Source organism: Chenopodium album, chromosome 6, assembly GCF_948465745.1.
Source record: "Chenopodium album chromosome 6, dcCheAlbu1.1, whole genome shotgun sequence".
In the NCBI taxonomy this organism is placed as follows: Eukaryota; Viridiplantae; Streptophyta; class Magnoliopsida; order Caryophyllales; family Amaranthaceae; genus Chenopodium; species Chenopodium album.
The window spans coordinates 13,349,935-13,365,071 of record NC_137839.1 but is presented as its reverse complement, the minus strand read 5'-3'; the positions used below and the strand labels follow the sequence as shown (position 1 = coordinate 13,365,071).

General features: G+C 33.4%; 1 protein-coding gene, 1 long non-coding RNA gene and 1 pseudogene across 2 annotated transcripts; 1 reads left to right on the top strand and 2 right to left on the bottom strand.

Annotated features, from left to right (window-relative positions):
- The first annotated feature begins 1 nt into the window (after position 1).
- Positions 2 to 5,993, top strand: LOC145635879 (meiotic drive suppressor JIEYAO-like). The gene is made up of 9 exons (XM_081687248.1): positions 2 to 140; positions 517 to 890; positions 968 to 1,052; positions 1,334 to 1,484; positions 1,569 to 1,735; positions 1,827 to 1,924; positions 2,052 to 2,095; positions 2,199 to 2,272; positions 5,614 to 5,993. Exons 2-9 carry the CDS (start codon positions 517 to 519, stop codon positions 5,782 to 5,784), a joined length of 1,164 nt encoding a protein of 387 aa, XP_081543374.1. The 5' UTR covers positions 2 to 140; the 3' UTR covers positions 5,785 to 5,993.
- Positions 5,994 to 6,163: 170 nt separating this feature from the next.
- Positions 6,164 to 7,238, bottom strand: LOC145635880 (putative metal-nicotianamine transporter YSL7 pseudogene; annotated as a pseudogene).
- Positions 7,239 to 7,846: 608 nt separating this feature from the next.
- LOC145635883 (uncharacterized) lies at positions 7,847 to 8,745 on the bottom strand. Its single transcript, XR_014113929.1, has 3 exons — positions 8,580 to 8,745; positions 8,089 to 8,186; positions 7,847 to 7,951 (listed from the first exon to the last, which is right to left on the bottom strand). It is a non-coding gene; the product is annotated as an uncharacterized LOC145635883 (long non-coding RNA).
- Between the last annotated feature and the right edge of the window lie 6,392 nt (positions 8,746 to 15,137).

The window sequence follows — 15,137 nt, the reverse complement described above, 5'->3', positions numbered from 1 at the left end:
CGTGGGGTTTAGGATAGGATATCCCATTTCCCATCTTTCCTTCAAAAAAAAAAAAAAATATCCTCTGTTCTCAGATCTATCCATCCCTCCTCTTTCTGCCATTTCCTCCCAATTGTGAAAGCTCTATTTTGTTATCAAAGGTAAAATCTTTTTCTTTTCTTTACTCTTTCTCATTTTCTCTTTCAAATACCTTGTCTTGTAGATGAACCTAGGGTTAGTATTAAATGCTTCAAATTCAATTCATTTTTCTCTAATTATTATATTTTCGTATGCTAATTACTGCATTTGAATATATTTTTTATTGATTTTATAAGGTGTTTGTTTGTTGAAAAATCCACGAGAGTTTGGCTGTGTAGATACACTATAATATGGGTGTGAAATAGACACTGTTGAATATCAAATTTCTTTTCTTTTCTTTTGGTATAAGAATTTAGGTGACGAAAAATAGATTTGGAGGGAAAAATCTTATAGCTTTGTTGATTCTTGATTTGCTACTACTTTTGATTCTCTTTCCAGATGTCAATCGAGATGGATCATGAAAAGGTTTTGGATGAATTGGTATGCATACTTGACCGCGATGACAAAGAAAGTTTTGTGGAGTTTCTTCGTGCGCATCCAGAAATTATAGGAGAATATTTGGTGTCTATTTGTGCAAAAAGATCATCCAAAAAATGTTTGACTACAATGGTCAATGAGGAGGCGTGCGAACAACTCCCTCAACTCAAGGGCTGGGCTAGAAGTATTCATACAGTTTCATGTTTCTTCCCTGACCCTGATGTTATTAGCATAATGCTCGAGCGAGGTGCTATTGTGGAATGCAACATTAAGCGTGATGTAGGTTTTCTTCAAAATTATGGGACTCCACTTTACCTTTTACTTGATCATTTTAGGTACCAACCTCCTAATTTAGTCATCCAATTTCAATTTTATGATCACGCGTTTCTGATCTCTTGTGCTCTTCCTGCAGTTGTGAAAGGGATTTGCCTCTACAATCGTGGTCTGAAGGCGATTCTATCTTCAAACTTATAATATTACTTTGCTCCTGGGAATCGGTTGGTCTTTTGTTTTTGCTGTTTGGAAAATAATTAGCTTATTGTTACTAAATGAATATGACTTATTACCTTCGTTACATATTATTTGCAACGATTTGACATAAATTAGAGAGGAAAATGTCTAATCGTTGCAATAATATGTAACAGAGGTAGTATATGAGAATTGTGTCCAGCTTGCAACACATTTCGTTTCCTTATCATATGTTGTGACTGTATGTGTGTTTGGATGAATACTGGCTTGTGATGTATCTAATATTGTCCTGTTTATTTCTTCAACATAGAAAAAAAATTTGGACTCTGCAAGGCTGCTAGCTTGCCATACTGAGTCAATCAATGAAATTGCTTGGACCTTTCTTCATAATGGAAAATTGAAACAGTTGGCGGCTTTACTTTTGGTTGCTCGAGAGGAGGTTATGCGTCCAACTTGGACAGGTATGTTTACTTTCTAGCCATTTTGTCAGTATGTTTAGCTGCGTATATGTCATGTACAATTTCTTTTATGATTGTGTCAAATAGGGATGACAATTCAACAACACATTACGAATGAAATTGATGGATTGGGTTCTGAAGTCGATTCTGACCATCAGTACAAGTCCATGCTTATGGATGCCCGTGTGCTGTTTGATGTTTTTGAAAGAGCTGGTGATGCCTTAAGCTTATATCATACCTCAATGGTTAAGCGAGTATGTTTAGAGGGAGTTCGTTCCAATCAATTAGTAAACCATCATCATCATCAATATCAATTTTATGGTTCTCATCTCTTTTTTCTTTCAGATCCCTCCAGAGAAAGTGCTGATGGATGTTGCTGTGCTGCTTAAGAAAGCTGGTTTTTCCTTGCAATCTGCAGACCTTGACTTGCGAGATTGTTACAGGTTAAGAGTGTCATTGTTCTTTCTAATCTCTCTTTTTATCCTTTTGCTTTATTCATGTACAATTGTTTCCCACATTCACAATGTTTGTTGAGAAAACTTTGCTTTGCATCTAATATTGGGTTAACAGGGAACGTCGTGAGCTTTGGAAGGCAAACTTGTTTAAGCTATCAGGTAAGTCATAGTTTAAGTTTGACAATAAGGCGATTTATATCGGGGCATTATAATTGCAGGTGCAATTTTATTTTCCTGATTTTGTGATGCATTCTTGGAATAGATACTCCAAGTCTGGACAACAAATTTTTGCATCAGTTTCCAAGTTTTGGCATCGCACTTTGCAATCTTCGATCTGTAAGTAAAATGATGTTGGGAATCAAATAAACAACTTTCTACTGATAAATTTGTGAGATTTTATCTGTTGCATCATGTGACTGTAGGAAATCTTATTCCAACTTTTCTTATGCAAATTCTCCATTGTTCTTAAACATTGAATACATGTTGTTTGTTGCTGCCAGTTCTTAGCCTCGTGGTCTTTAGGTGTGCCGTGTGCAGCTTATGGGATGGATGGCTAGTTTTCCTAATAAGCGGTTTCAACCCAACATAATACACTTTAAGTGGTTGATAACTTTATGTTAACTAGTCTTTAGGCCCGTACAATGTACGGGGCTTGTTATTAGTTGGTTTTTTTGGGGGTATGGATTTAATAATTATTATGAAAGTAATCCACTCTTGAGCATGAACATGTCAAACTATTTTTAACAAACCCTTTGGTTTATTAGGGAAGAAAAGATGAGTGCATCATCTAATTTAGGGAAAATTTGTCCATGATTATTACATATGAAAACACATTTGTAGGTAATCTAATTAGATTTAAATTAATTCTAGTGTAAGATAATCTAGCTGAAATTGGGAAATAAAATTAACACTCTATATTACATTAAATTGTAGATCAAATTATTATTTAATATATGTTTGAAGTGACTATGGTTACATGGGATAGATGAGAATGAGATGTCATTCTTTGTCGTGTAGCATCAGCATTTCTGTTTTCTTTTTGCTATTTTTGCTGTTGACTCTCTTCTATTTCTGGGTTGCTGTCGTCTTTCCTGTGAATTAGTAATATTGATATGAGTAAGGGGCTTTTTTAAACCAAGAAACTTTAATAATTCAAAAATACCATTTCCATGATTATGCATCACACCCCAACAATTACTGAGTAGGGTACAATATTGCTAAATTGAAGATGTCTTAATAAGAGTATCACATACTTATTTCACAGAGGAGAAAGTGAAAAAAAAAATAGCAAAAGCAATATAATCTCAAAAGTTCAATAATATAATGATTCTGAAAAGAGAATTCATAGTATCATGGACTAACTCTTTCAATTCCTTAATCTAATCTCCCTCTTTCATCAAGGTAATCCTTTTATTGTTCTTGACTTTCATCTAATAATTTTTTCATATGTTTTCAATTCAATAATTAGTCCCTTTCCTTTAATTTGTGGGGTTTTTCTTTTTTCAATCTTATATTACATCAACTAATTGTGGGTGTTAAGCCGTAATTTTGCAGCTATACACTTAGATTGAAAGGATACTTTGGTTGGTCATTGTTGGACAACTCATGATAAATTATAACCTGAATCGTATTAATTATGACTCACTATCAATCAAATTATGCCGAAACCGACATCTATTGGGAATATAGATTATGAAAGTAACATACAGAGAAGGAAAAACAAACCAAATTCAGATAAGCTAATGCAACTACACAATGTTGATTCCCCAAAAATGTTGAAGCTTAGACCAAATAATAGATTAAAGTAGCCAAAGAGATTTACCTCTTGCAACAACCTTCAATTTGCATCTAGCTCTCTACAAAATCAAACAACAATTTATAAATCTTGTTAATTGCAGGTTGTCATATATAAATTCAACAAATCAACAAAATCAGAATAATAAGAATAATTATTTTAAAAAAAGAACCACAAGATGATAGAAACTCACCAAATGTGAAGGTATTTCTGCATGTAGATTTGATGATGGAGGTACTATGTTGTAGAGAGTTAATATTGCATTGAGAGATGAGTGAATAAATACCCAAAAATCATCATTACCATTATTATAATTGTGGGCAAAATTTGTAACCGAAAACATGATAATTTAAGAAATTTAATTTGTGGGAATTGAAGAGGGGAGATGAAGAGAAAGAGTTATGGGTACAATTTGCCGATGAACATTGATCAGCAGCTAGGGGATTATGAAGAGGAAGAGTTGTGGGTTTGCAGATACTCCATATTAGAAATCATTAATGTGTAATAAAAAGGTAATAAAGGTAGAAGATGATTAATTGATTATGTGTCTCAAACCAAAATAAAAAATTTTAAAAATAAAAAAGGGAAATGATTCTAACTTGAACAGGTGGAAGCCTCGAAGGTCATATTATTATTGATTGTAATATGGAATATGGAAGGTGCTTTAGTGCGACAAGATTAATATTTTTATGTATTGTTATTACTAGTATTATTATTATTATTATTATTATTATTATTATTATTATTATTATTATTGGTTTTTAAAAAAATGTAGTATCAAAAAATAATAATATTAATATTATTATGTATTGTTATTATTATTGGTTTTAAAAAAAATGTAGTATTAATATTATTTATTTTTAACTTTTAATTCTTAATCCTTTTAATACTAATATGAATATATATATAAATAAATGAATATATGAATTGAAAAGAGAATAATATTGAATATGTGACACATTTGATTGGAATAGTGAACATGTGGCACATTGAATTAGAATAGCGAACACTTGACACATTGGATTGGAGAAGTGAACATAGGATGAAGACATGTGTGTATCATGGTTAGAGTTTTTAAATACTAAGTTATTATTATTATTATTATTATTATTATTATTATTATTATTATTATTATTATTATTATTATTATTATTGGTTTTTAAAAAAATGTAGTATCAAAAAATAATAATATTAATATTATTATGTATTGTTATTATTATTGGTTTCAAAAAAAATGTAGTATTAATATTATTTATTTTTAACTTTTAATTCTTAATCCTTTTAATACTAATATGAATATATATATAAATAAATGAATATATGAATTGAAAAGAGAATAATATTGATCATGTGGCACATTTGATTGGAATAGTGAACATGTGGCACATTGAATTAGAATAGTGAACACTTGACACATTGGATTGGAGAAGTGAACATAGGATGAAGACATGTGTGTATCATGGTTAGAGTTTTTAAATACTAAGTATAGATATAGATTATTACTAGTATTACTATCATTTATGTTTTATCTATTAGATTATGCTTTTTGAACTTTTACATTAAATATGAACACTATAAATTTGCCAAAAATCAAAATAGAGAATGCACCCTTAATCCAACCAACAAAGGAACTGTGACGAGTATTCTGGGTCATGGCCAAAACCAAAAGTCACCTGAACTTGAGATCACCAGACCCAAAATCGATCCGCCTGATTGTTTTTCCAACCCTTAACTGTTGTGTGAAATGCTAATATAGATAATCATACATTCGAAAAAAAAAAAAAACTGGTTGTCAACTGTCAAGTCTTGAGGAAAACTCCTCTGCAAATTTCCTTTACATTTTTCTTTTGTTGGTCATAATTGAAAGCTTGTGCGTTGTCAGGCTCACTGGGATCCTTTGCTCGCTAGGCTCACTTCAAGGGAAGTTCTGAACTTATGTCCATCTGTCCCAGCATCGCGGTTGCTTAGCACAGCAGCTGGTTCAAACTTACCTCGTAAGAATTACCTGGCTTATGTTGCATTGAAGCTGAGGAGAGGGATCAGATTTCTGTGATAGTAATTTTATTATACTTTAAAGTGGTGCTTGTGTAGCTAACTACTAGCTTTTTAAGGGTTTCCAAGTGTTTAATGGTTTGAACGCCAATAATGATAAAAACTGTGGAGATATAGCTATAAATTTACCCTTATTTCTAGTTGTATCTTTAACTTTATGTTGTAGTTGGCCAATATGGATCTATGCTAAAAGTATTTTTATTGTATGAATTTCATATTTAAGCTTCTACATAGTATCTTTACCTTGTAACTGCTGTAAAATTAGCAATTTTTTTTTAGGCTCTAATTTTCTCCCTTTTCACATGTTTCTTACAAAATTGTATGAAAATTCACCTATGATCGATCTTTATTAATATAGGGAAGAAAAAGTAGGGACGATATTGTTGAATTGTACTGGATTCATGCATTAACGATAAAATAGCAACCCAAATATACAATTTTTGCGTCACTAGGAAATTAAATCCACACACTAATAGTCTATGTTCATATCATTAGCTTGATTTCTTCCAACTTAGCTAGATTTGCTAGATTCGAACTTCATGCAGAGTGGAGGATTTACACCAGCCAAAGCAAGTATTGCACTAGGCAAACTCCATATACCATCACCACAAATCAACCCGGAAGCAACTGCAGGCGCGAACATATCAGCCTTAGCCTTATTGTTGTACTCCCACACGAAGAGTATCAAGCTACCAACACACATGTCAATAGCAAAGTAGCCTCCAATGTAGAATGGTATAGCCATGGCCATCGGAATTGGTATAAACTTCGAGTATTTCTCACCTACCACGTCTTTTAGTCCATTTATAACAATTGCAACAACGAAAAATATTATGCATAGCAAGAGACAATGTTTAGGCAACGAACTCACTCCTTCAACTCCAAGAAGAGCTATGTTACGATATAAGGATGCAAATGGTGCCGGATATGTGGTCTTTGGCAATCCAAGATCAGGGTAAGCCATGTAGAAAATCCAGAAGACACACGGTGATATGATACAGCCCATTGCAGTCCCTGCTATTTGGCTCACAAACATTGATCGAGGTGAGGCTAGTGTCATGTAACCTGTTTTAAAGTCTTGTGTAAGGTCTGATGCTGTTGAGACGATGTTCATCATAACACCACAGGCCGCGAGCCCTGCAACAATCCCACCATGAGAAGCACCGGCCCATCCACCAATCGTGAAGATTGCTAACTTTCCGTAAGTAGATGCCAAGGACCAGTCAGTTAGGCCACAACCATATGCGTTACAAAAAGCTAAAATTGGTGCAACAATGTACATGACTAAGATATGGTACCACTTGAGTGGATGGATGATCTTTGGAAGTGCACTCATGGCAATTATAGCAATGGCGACGTAACCAGCTGTTGCAAACCAATTTGGGATGCTGTCCTTGAGGAAATATTGAGTTCTTCGTTGGTCATCGAATGATTCAGGGGAGACTTCAGGGGTCTTATGTTCGTTAGAGGGGAGGATTGCGCCGGAGTTCTTTGCCTTGTACTGCTTGTACAAGCCTGACATTGATCTATAGAAGATTTTAACAAAATTGTATAGTCCATCAGCCAAAATTATGGCTATTGCAATAAAAATCTGCAATCAAAAGATTAGATATTATAAATTATTTTTTGTTTATCATCAATTCTCATTGAAAATACAATAATCAAACATAAACTTTATACCTTGTAGCCCTGCAAGCCATGAAGGCTGCTGTCTGCAAGGGTGTCGTCGAACCAATGTCCTTTTTGTTTCGCTATAAGAGGCCACATGATACCATATGATATAATTGCTCCAAGTAGCAAAGATATGTTAACAATGTAAGGGCATATCATACCCACACCAACATACGTTGCAGAAAAATCGAAGTAAAACCTGCAGTACATACATTGTAGTTAGGACGGTCTTCTCTCAAAACTAAATTGATCTGTTCATGTAAGGTATGTATAATAGCTGTAAGGGAGGCTAGTAAACATGACATTTATCAGTTTAGCATGAAAACTAAATAAATAGTAGAAGATTTTCATGTAACACATACTTTTGATCATAGGCTTTTAGGCCAAAAGTTGGGAAATTCACAAATCCGCAATCATCACCTCCTGCAAAGAACCATTGGAAGAAACCCCACAAGAAGCTGAAAGAGAAGAATTTGCCTAAAATCTTCACCTTTTTCCTATAGTTAAAAAATAACAAGTTAAAGAACAAATGTTAGCCAATATCAGAATGACTCGACTCGATTCGATTCGATTCACCCCATTAATGAATTACAATGGAATCAAGTATTCAAGCTAATAAGAATGTAAAGCTTACTTGGCTATAATGGCACCTTCTGGAGTGTGAAAGCTATTGATGAGATGAGCAGTAGCAGTCCCACTTGGGTAAATGAGTTTGTAGTCGATAATCATAATCTAAGCATCCATGTTTTAAAGCATATATAGATTATTATGTGCAATATGATACGATACAATCACGAATTAAATCAAGTATTGACTCCATTCTTTTTTATTCTACCGATATAAATCCGTCAAAAAATAAATATACTTTTAATGAAATAAATAAACGTATTTTAAAAGGGAAAGAGATAGGATAGGAAATATGGAGCTCCGATTTCCCTCCAAATCACTCCAATTTTGAAGGGATGGTATCTACTAGAGAGCGAGGGAGGGAATTCAAGGAACTTCTCCCTCCTCGCTCTCCCTCCCCTTTAACCAAACAAAGGAACTCAGCTCTCCTCCTTCCCCTCTTTTGGTCCATTTACTTCTATTCAAACAAAGTGTTCGTTAATAAAATTGAATACGTACCTTACGAAGGGGAACAACAGAAAGAAGTCCAATAAAGCTAACAATAAAGATGAAGCCAATCATCCATCCAAGAGAAGGATTCTTGGTGTCATGTAAAGAGCCATCTCCCAACTTTGCAATTCTATCACTCATCCCAAGAACGTAACTTGCCGCACCTCCTGCTCAATATCAATAATTTATTCCTTGATTACATAGTTTAATTTACACATACAAGTAAAAGGCGAAATCATTTATGCATAATCAATCTAATTGTACAATGACTAGTCTAATATAGTGTAACACCAGTATAATGACTAGTCTAATAGAGTTCAACCCCTCGACACAAGCAAGTTGAGAGAGAGTTCATTCCACCAGATCAAGTAAGAGTTCATCCCAAAACTATAGGTCAATAAGACTATAAGAGTAACATTATAGATCGTTACACTATTATTGTCAAAGTGAGACGCTAATATGCGTTGTTTGGAAGTGTTACATAATAATTCTACACTGACTTTGTGAGGCTACATAATTTAGAGCCATGTTCGTGTGCACGTCCAGTGTGTTACTTTATTTTTCTAATTGGTTTATTGGTTGATATAATTATTATGTTCCGTCGTAATTATCCAAATTGTAATAATACATGATTACATAAGTGAAATAAATCATGTCATAGAAGATTTGGATTCCATACTTGCTGGTCGATTTCACATTTGTTGCTACTTCTAGTTCAATATATTCAGCTTGGCTATAGCCTCTTAACAAAAAAAATAAAAACAAAATGAAATCAATTATTGTTTATTTGCATATTGAATTCATTCCACATTTTTCCTACTAAAACTATTTAATAATCTACTTTAGTTATTTATTTATTTTATTTTTTTAATTTTTTTTTTAATTTTTTAATTTTTATTTTTTTTTAATTTTTTTTTGTTTTTTTTTTGTGGTTTGGTTTGGTATATTAAAAATCTCTTTAATTGACTGATGACATAGTTGCATACCATCTCAAATTTATTGGCGTATCATTATACAATGGAAAACAACTGTGAACTGTGAAATACTGAAATCCAATTAGAAAGAATAATTTTGGTACACGTTTTTGTTTTTTTTTTTTGGTAATTTCAATATTCTTTTAAGAGAGCAAAAGCTGTAAGATAAGCTTAACTCTTGTATTTTAGGGTGTTAATGAGTTATATCAAAGCAAACCCGGTTTAGATGAAAGTAATTGAAAAACTTACTTCCAATTTACAAAAACAAAAACTTTAATTACACTTTAATACGTAAAATTTTAAACTCAAGGTTTGAAAGTCCCCAACAAATTGCTTATTTTGGCAATAAGAAAATATATGCCCATAATCAAACATGAGTAAATAATTGGAAAATACAACAAATGGTGCACTGTACATGGCTAAAACCAAAAACTCCATATGGAATTGCTTATTCCGTACGAAATCAAATTATTTCTAAATAGAAATTTACTATACTTAAATTGAAAAAAAGATTTGATACTCATTTAAAAGAGGAAAATGAGTACGCGATGATCCTTCTTATGATGGAAACACCTAAATCACGCGGTGTCATTAATGGCACAATAAGGTATGACAACAAAACTTAATCCAAGTCCTTATGTAGTTATGTGAGTGTAATAGTCAATTTTGGAAAATTCCAACAAACACAAGACTCCCAAACACTCCATAGTCCATACGTTACAAATTAAAATCCATACAAAATGAAGTAGATTAATCTTCAACTCATGTTTTAAATTCATAGAAAATGTCCTTCAATCCTTGTTTGAACGCATTAATTGATTTCTTGGTGTACAATGTTGAACAAAATGTATTTGACCATACTTAGGTGTAATGTTCAATATTTGGGGACATTTTGAGGTTTGTGGCCCCTAATATTTTCCCTTCATACATTCTCAATCGTTAATATAAGAAATTAACTACAAAAATCATTCTCTTTGGTCTTTACAAAGAGTATTCTTGATGAGTTGACCCGTCATATCATAGGATCAGTTATCTCAGCAAACCACACAAAACATGAACATTATTTCAAAACATAAATAATCCTTCTTGATATTAATTTTAATTTTTCTTATTATATGTTCCCTCCATAAATATTGAAAAATTATTAAAAATTAATATTCAAAAGGAGACTAATTAAAGACCAATACAAATTTTTATATGTGGTTGATCAATTAATCTCTGATCGATTAAGGTCTGTTTACTTCACTTTAAAAATATAATATTCAGTAAAAATAATCTCAGTTCAACAAAAATAATTTTTGTTCAGTAAAAATAATTTCAGTTCAGTAAAAATCAGTAAATGTAAAGAAGAAATATAATAGAGATTCAACAAAAATAATTTCAGTTCAGCAAAAATAATTTCAGTTTAGTAAAAATAATTTAAGCTTTTTAGTTCTGTTTCAAAAATAATAATTTTAGTTCACTAAAAATAATTTCTGTTCAGCAAAAATAAGGTGAAGTGAACGGGGCCTAACTCTTGAATAAGTAATCCCTGTCCGACCGATTAATAAAATAAGTACCCAATCACACAGAAAACGCGCTCATCAATCAATGATGAATTTCTACTAAAACAATCTTTGTACATAATTATCACTAAATTATTAGATACCATTTGAATTGAAATTTATACATGATTAAAAAAGAATTAAGGACTAATTGAGAAATTGCATCAAACCAATCAGCCATTAAGTTAACAAACGTAATTAATTAATATCAAACCAATAAAAATCAGAATTACTCAAGAACAATTTACGCCGGTAAAAATTGAAGAACTCACCAGAAAAGGCGATACCGGAGGATGCAACAACACAAGTCTGAATAACAGTATTCTCTTGACGAGTAAAAGGTTGTTTAAGATAACCAGATTTCTCAAGCAACTTTGTCCACGTCTTAACAAAGAAGAAACCCAACAATCCAGCCGAAACATTCAACGATGGTATAATCCCGGTTGTAAGGTTGAGTTTCATTACAATGAATGTAAAAAGAATGCTCAACACGAAGCTTACGACGAATGCTCGAATCGTTAGCTGTTGTTTCCATGGTGGTACCACGGTTCCTTCGAAAGTCTTCTCTACGGAGGTTATTAGGGTTGTGTTTGTTGTCGAATTGTCGATTTCGAACGTCGTTACAGCTGATTTGTTTTCTCTATCAGGATCCATTATTGTAAGGGTTTAAGGGATTAAGGTTGTTTATTTGTTTTGAGAATGGGAAATGAGACAATGTATGTATGTATGAAGTTGTAATAGAGTATCTATTAATAGTGAATCAAATCAAATGAAATCATTTAGGTCCTGTTTTAATATGGGAGTTTTTGATACATTTGATTCATTTCTATGTATGTATTCTTTGACTGTTGACAGCTTGCTACTAGGCCAAGTAAAGCCAATGGTGTGAACTTATTAATTACCCCAAAGTCTCCCATTATTTTTTGTTTATGCATTAGTTTCTACGTAATTTAATGTACACATTTAATTTTGAATACTTGCCAGGATTTTCCACCTAGGAGGACGGACTAAAGGTGACGTACATTCTATAAATGAATTAACCTTTTAATCATACAAAAATTGTACGGACTATGCTTAATACTTATAAGTTTTACAACCTGGAAATCCAAATTTCTTAGTTATACAGTCCAAAAATTGAAAAAAAAAAAACAAAAAAAAGCATATTTACAATTACAACTTCACCTTCAAATCTTCATTTTTTTTTTTTTTGAAAGTGATATACAATCAAATTTATCAAATAATTCATAATTGTGATTTCTATTTGATAAGTGTTTTATTTGTCCACTTATCATGGCTTTCTAAACACAATTTAGTACTCTTTCCCCTACTCTAATCCCTTTTTCTAACTCCTCTTGTGCTAATTTGCATCTTTTGGCTTCCCCGTTTCTTTTTATGTGTGTGCTCGTGCTTGTAGGTACGATGAAAAATGGGCTAAATAGCATAAGCATGAAGAAATACTCTTTGGAAGCAAAGGAAAGCAGGAGCGGGCGGGCGCTCCTGCCTGAACTGCCACATTCTGCCTCCCCGGGCGTGCACCTATATAGGAGCGGGCGCTCCTCCCTGTTTTCCTACAAACTGCCTCAAATTGCTGCAGGAGGAGAGGGCGCGCAAGAGCCAGGAGAGGGCGCTCCAGCCTGAGGAGCGGGCGCTCCTCTATGTAGGAGCGGGCGCTCCTACATGCAGACCCGACTTTTTGGGCGGATCTTACAATGTTATTTCGGGGTGTATAAATACGACCCTTGGCTTCAGTTTTCTGGATGATCTTCTTCCCCTTTTAGTTTTCTTAGGTCCTTAGTTTCTCTCAACCCTCATTAATTAGCTTAGAACTTCTCAACTCAATCATTGTAGTAGATTAATTGAAGATTGTTCTCTTGAATTCAACAATTTCTCAACTTTGAAGCATTTTAAGTAATCTATTTCCTCTATCTCTTGCTCTTAATATTTAATTTTAATTGTTTTGAGTTGATAATTTGAAGTATAAGGTAAATGCTATAAACATGATTAATTCAAAATTAGATGCTTTATCTTCTAAGTTTGATCAATTGCAATCCTCTTCTCTATCCCTTCCCCACGCCAAAATTTGCATGCATCTAGTTCTTTAAACGATAACATGTCAATACAAATGATGTCTTGTGATGCTTGTGGAAGTGATGATCATGTGACTTCGGAATGCTATTTGTTAAATGATTCATGCTCCCCTTCCCCTTCCATGGAACAAGTAAATGCAATCAACAATGGTCAAACCAATCCTAGGTATGACCCTTATTCCAACACCTACAATGAGGGATGGAAACATCACCCAAACTTTGGTTGAATTGGAAAGGGGGTCAAACCCAAGGAAATGGTCAAGGTCAATATAGTGGCCAAAGGAATGTTCAAAATAATCAAGGAAACTATAGGAACCAAGGTAATGGTAACTATGTGTCAAACAACCAAGTTAATCAACAAAATAACAATAGGTATCACCAAAGAGGTTAATATTCGTCTAATCATAACCCACCCGGTTTTAATGGAGGAAATAGACCTACTGACAGGGTAAAGTCGTATCCCCTAATCAAAAATAATTACCTAATTCACTAACTAAAGTAGATAGGGAAGTAGGGTCGATCTCCACAGGGAAACAAGTCTTTTTACTCCTAATTAAATATTATAATCTAAATTATTTAAGTAACCAATATTAAAAGTTGAATATGAAACTAAACTAAAAAGAGTAGGAAAAGGGAGAAAATAATATATAAAAGGATCTAGGGCATAGGTTCACCAATAAATAATACTCCGGGGCAAAATAGGGTAATCAGTCATTGACATTGCATAAATAACATGATTAACAGGCTCTCGCAATTTATTAACCAACATAGACCTAACAGGCTCTCGCAATTTACTAGATTTAAGTTCTTATTGAAAATAGCCTTTAATATCAAATTAGCATCTGCTCGATTCATCAATTTAATATTGCTATACTTTTACAAGCCGCAATTGTAAAACATTAAAACAATCCAATAAGAAATCATCATGCAATACCAACAATCAATAATAGTCAATCATCAATGCATCAATTAACCAGATTGTAAAGGGATCTCGCTACTTATTACAATCACACAATTAATTTATCGGTATTAAATCTCATCTCTCGAATCTTGACTTAACCATTTATAAATTAACTTGCCTATTGAAACTAGACCTAAACATTAATTCTCATCTCTCGATTCTTGAATCAATATTGTCAAACTCATGCATAAAAGATAGGCTTAATCTAGTCACAGAGCATTAAATCAATCAATAGGAAATTAATCTAGCATTGATAATTAACAACAATAAATTACCCCTTCATATTATTTATTAGATCCCCATAAACCTAGAAATTAAACTACTCACACATAATTAAATATAAACTAAGCAAAGCAATAAAATAAATCATGATCAAAGGAATAAAATAAATAACTAAGATTAAGGGAAGAGAAATCGTCACCAAAGTAAATCTGGAATTAATCAAAGAAATAAGAACAAAGGTTTAGAGAGAGATTAAGAGAGAGAAAACTAAGTAGAGAGAGAAAGTCTAAGAGAAAGGATTAAGAGAAGAAGAAGTCGTACTAAAATCGTATTACGGAGGAGTATTTATATTCCGTACAAAAATCCTAAACTAAAACAAATTAAAACGACTCTAAATGTTTCCTAAATAAACACGCGCCCGATCGGGCGAGGCACCGCCCGATCGGGCGCGCCTTTTTTCACCTCTAATAACAATCTCGCGCCCGGCCGGGCGCGTCACCGGGCGCTCCTCCCGCCCGGCCGGGCGCGCCTCCGGGCGCCAGCCTTTTTGGCCGGGCGGATCATTTGGGCCAATATTTGGAGTTCAATTGGGCTCCAATTCTTCAGGCCAATCTGGGTTTCCTCTTTGGGTCTTGAATACTCGGTCCAAACGCCCCGGTATCACCTCTACCGAGCCCTTAATCACCGGTTCGATGGCTCCAACCGGCCCTGGGCTATAAAATCTGGTCGTGCTTCTCCAGTGCTCGTGATTGCTCCTAAATATCCCGGGAAAATACTCC

Excerpts from the sequence above, each read along its gene's own strand:
- LOC145635879 (XM_081687248.1), top strand. The coding sequence starts at position 517 with ATGTCAATCGAGATGGATCATGAAAAGGTTTTGGATGAATTGGTATGC. Across the intron at positions 1,736-1,826 it reads ATACCTCAATGGTTAAGCGA|ATCCCTCCAGAGAAAGTGCT; the intron begins GTATGTTTAGAG and ends TTTTTCTTTCAG. Across the intron at positions 1,925-2,051 it reads GACTTGCGAGATTGTTACAG|GGAACGTCGTGAGCTTTGGA; the intron begins GTTAAGAGTGTC and ends TTGGGTTAACAG.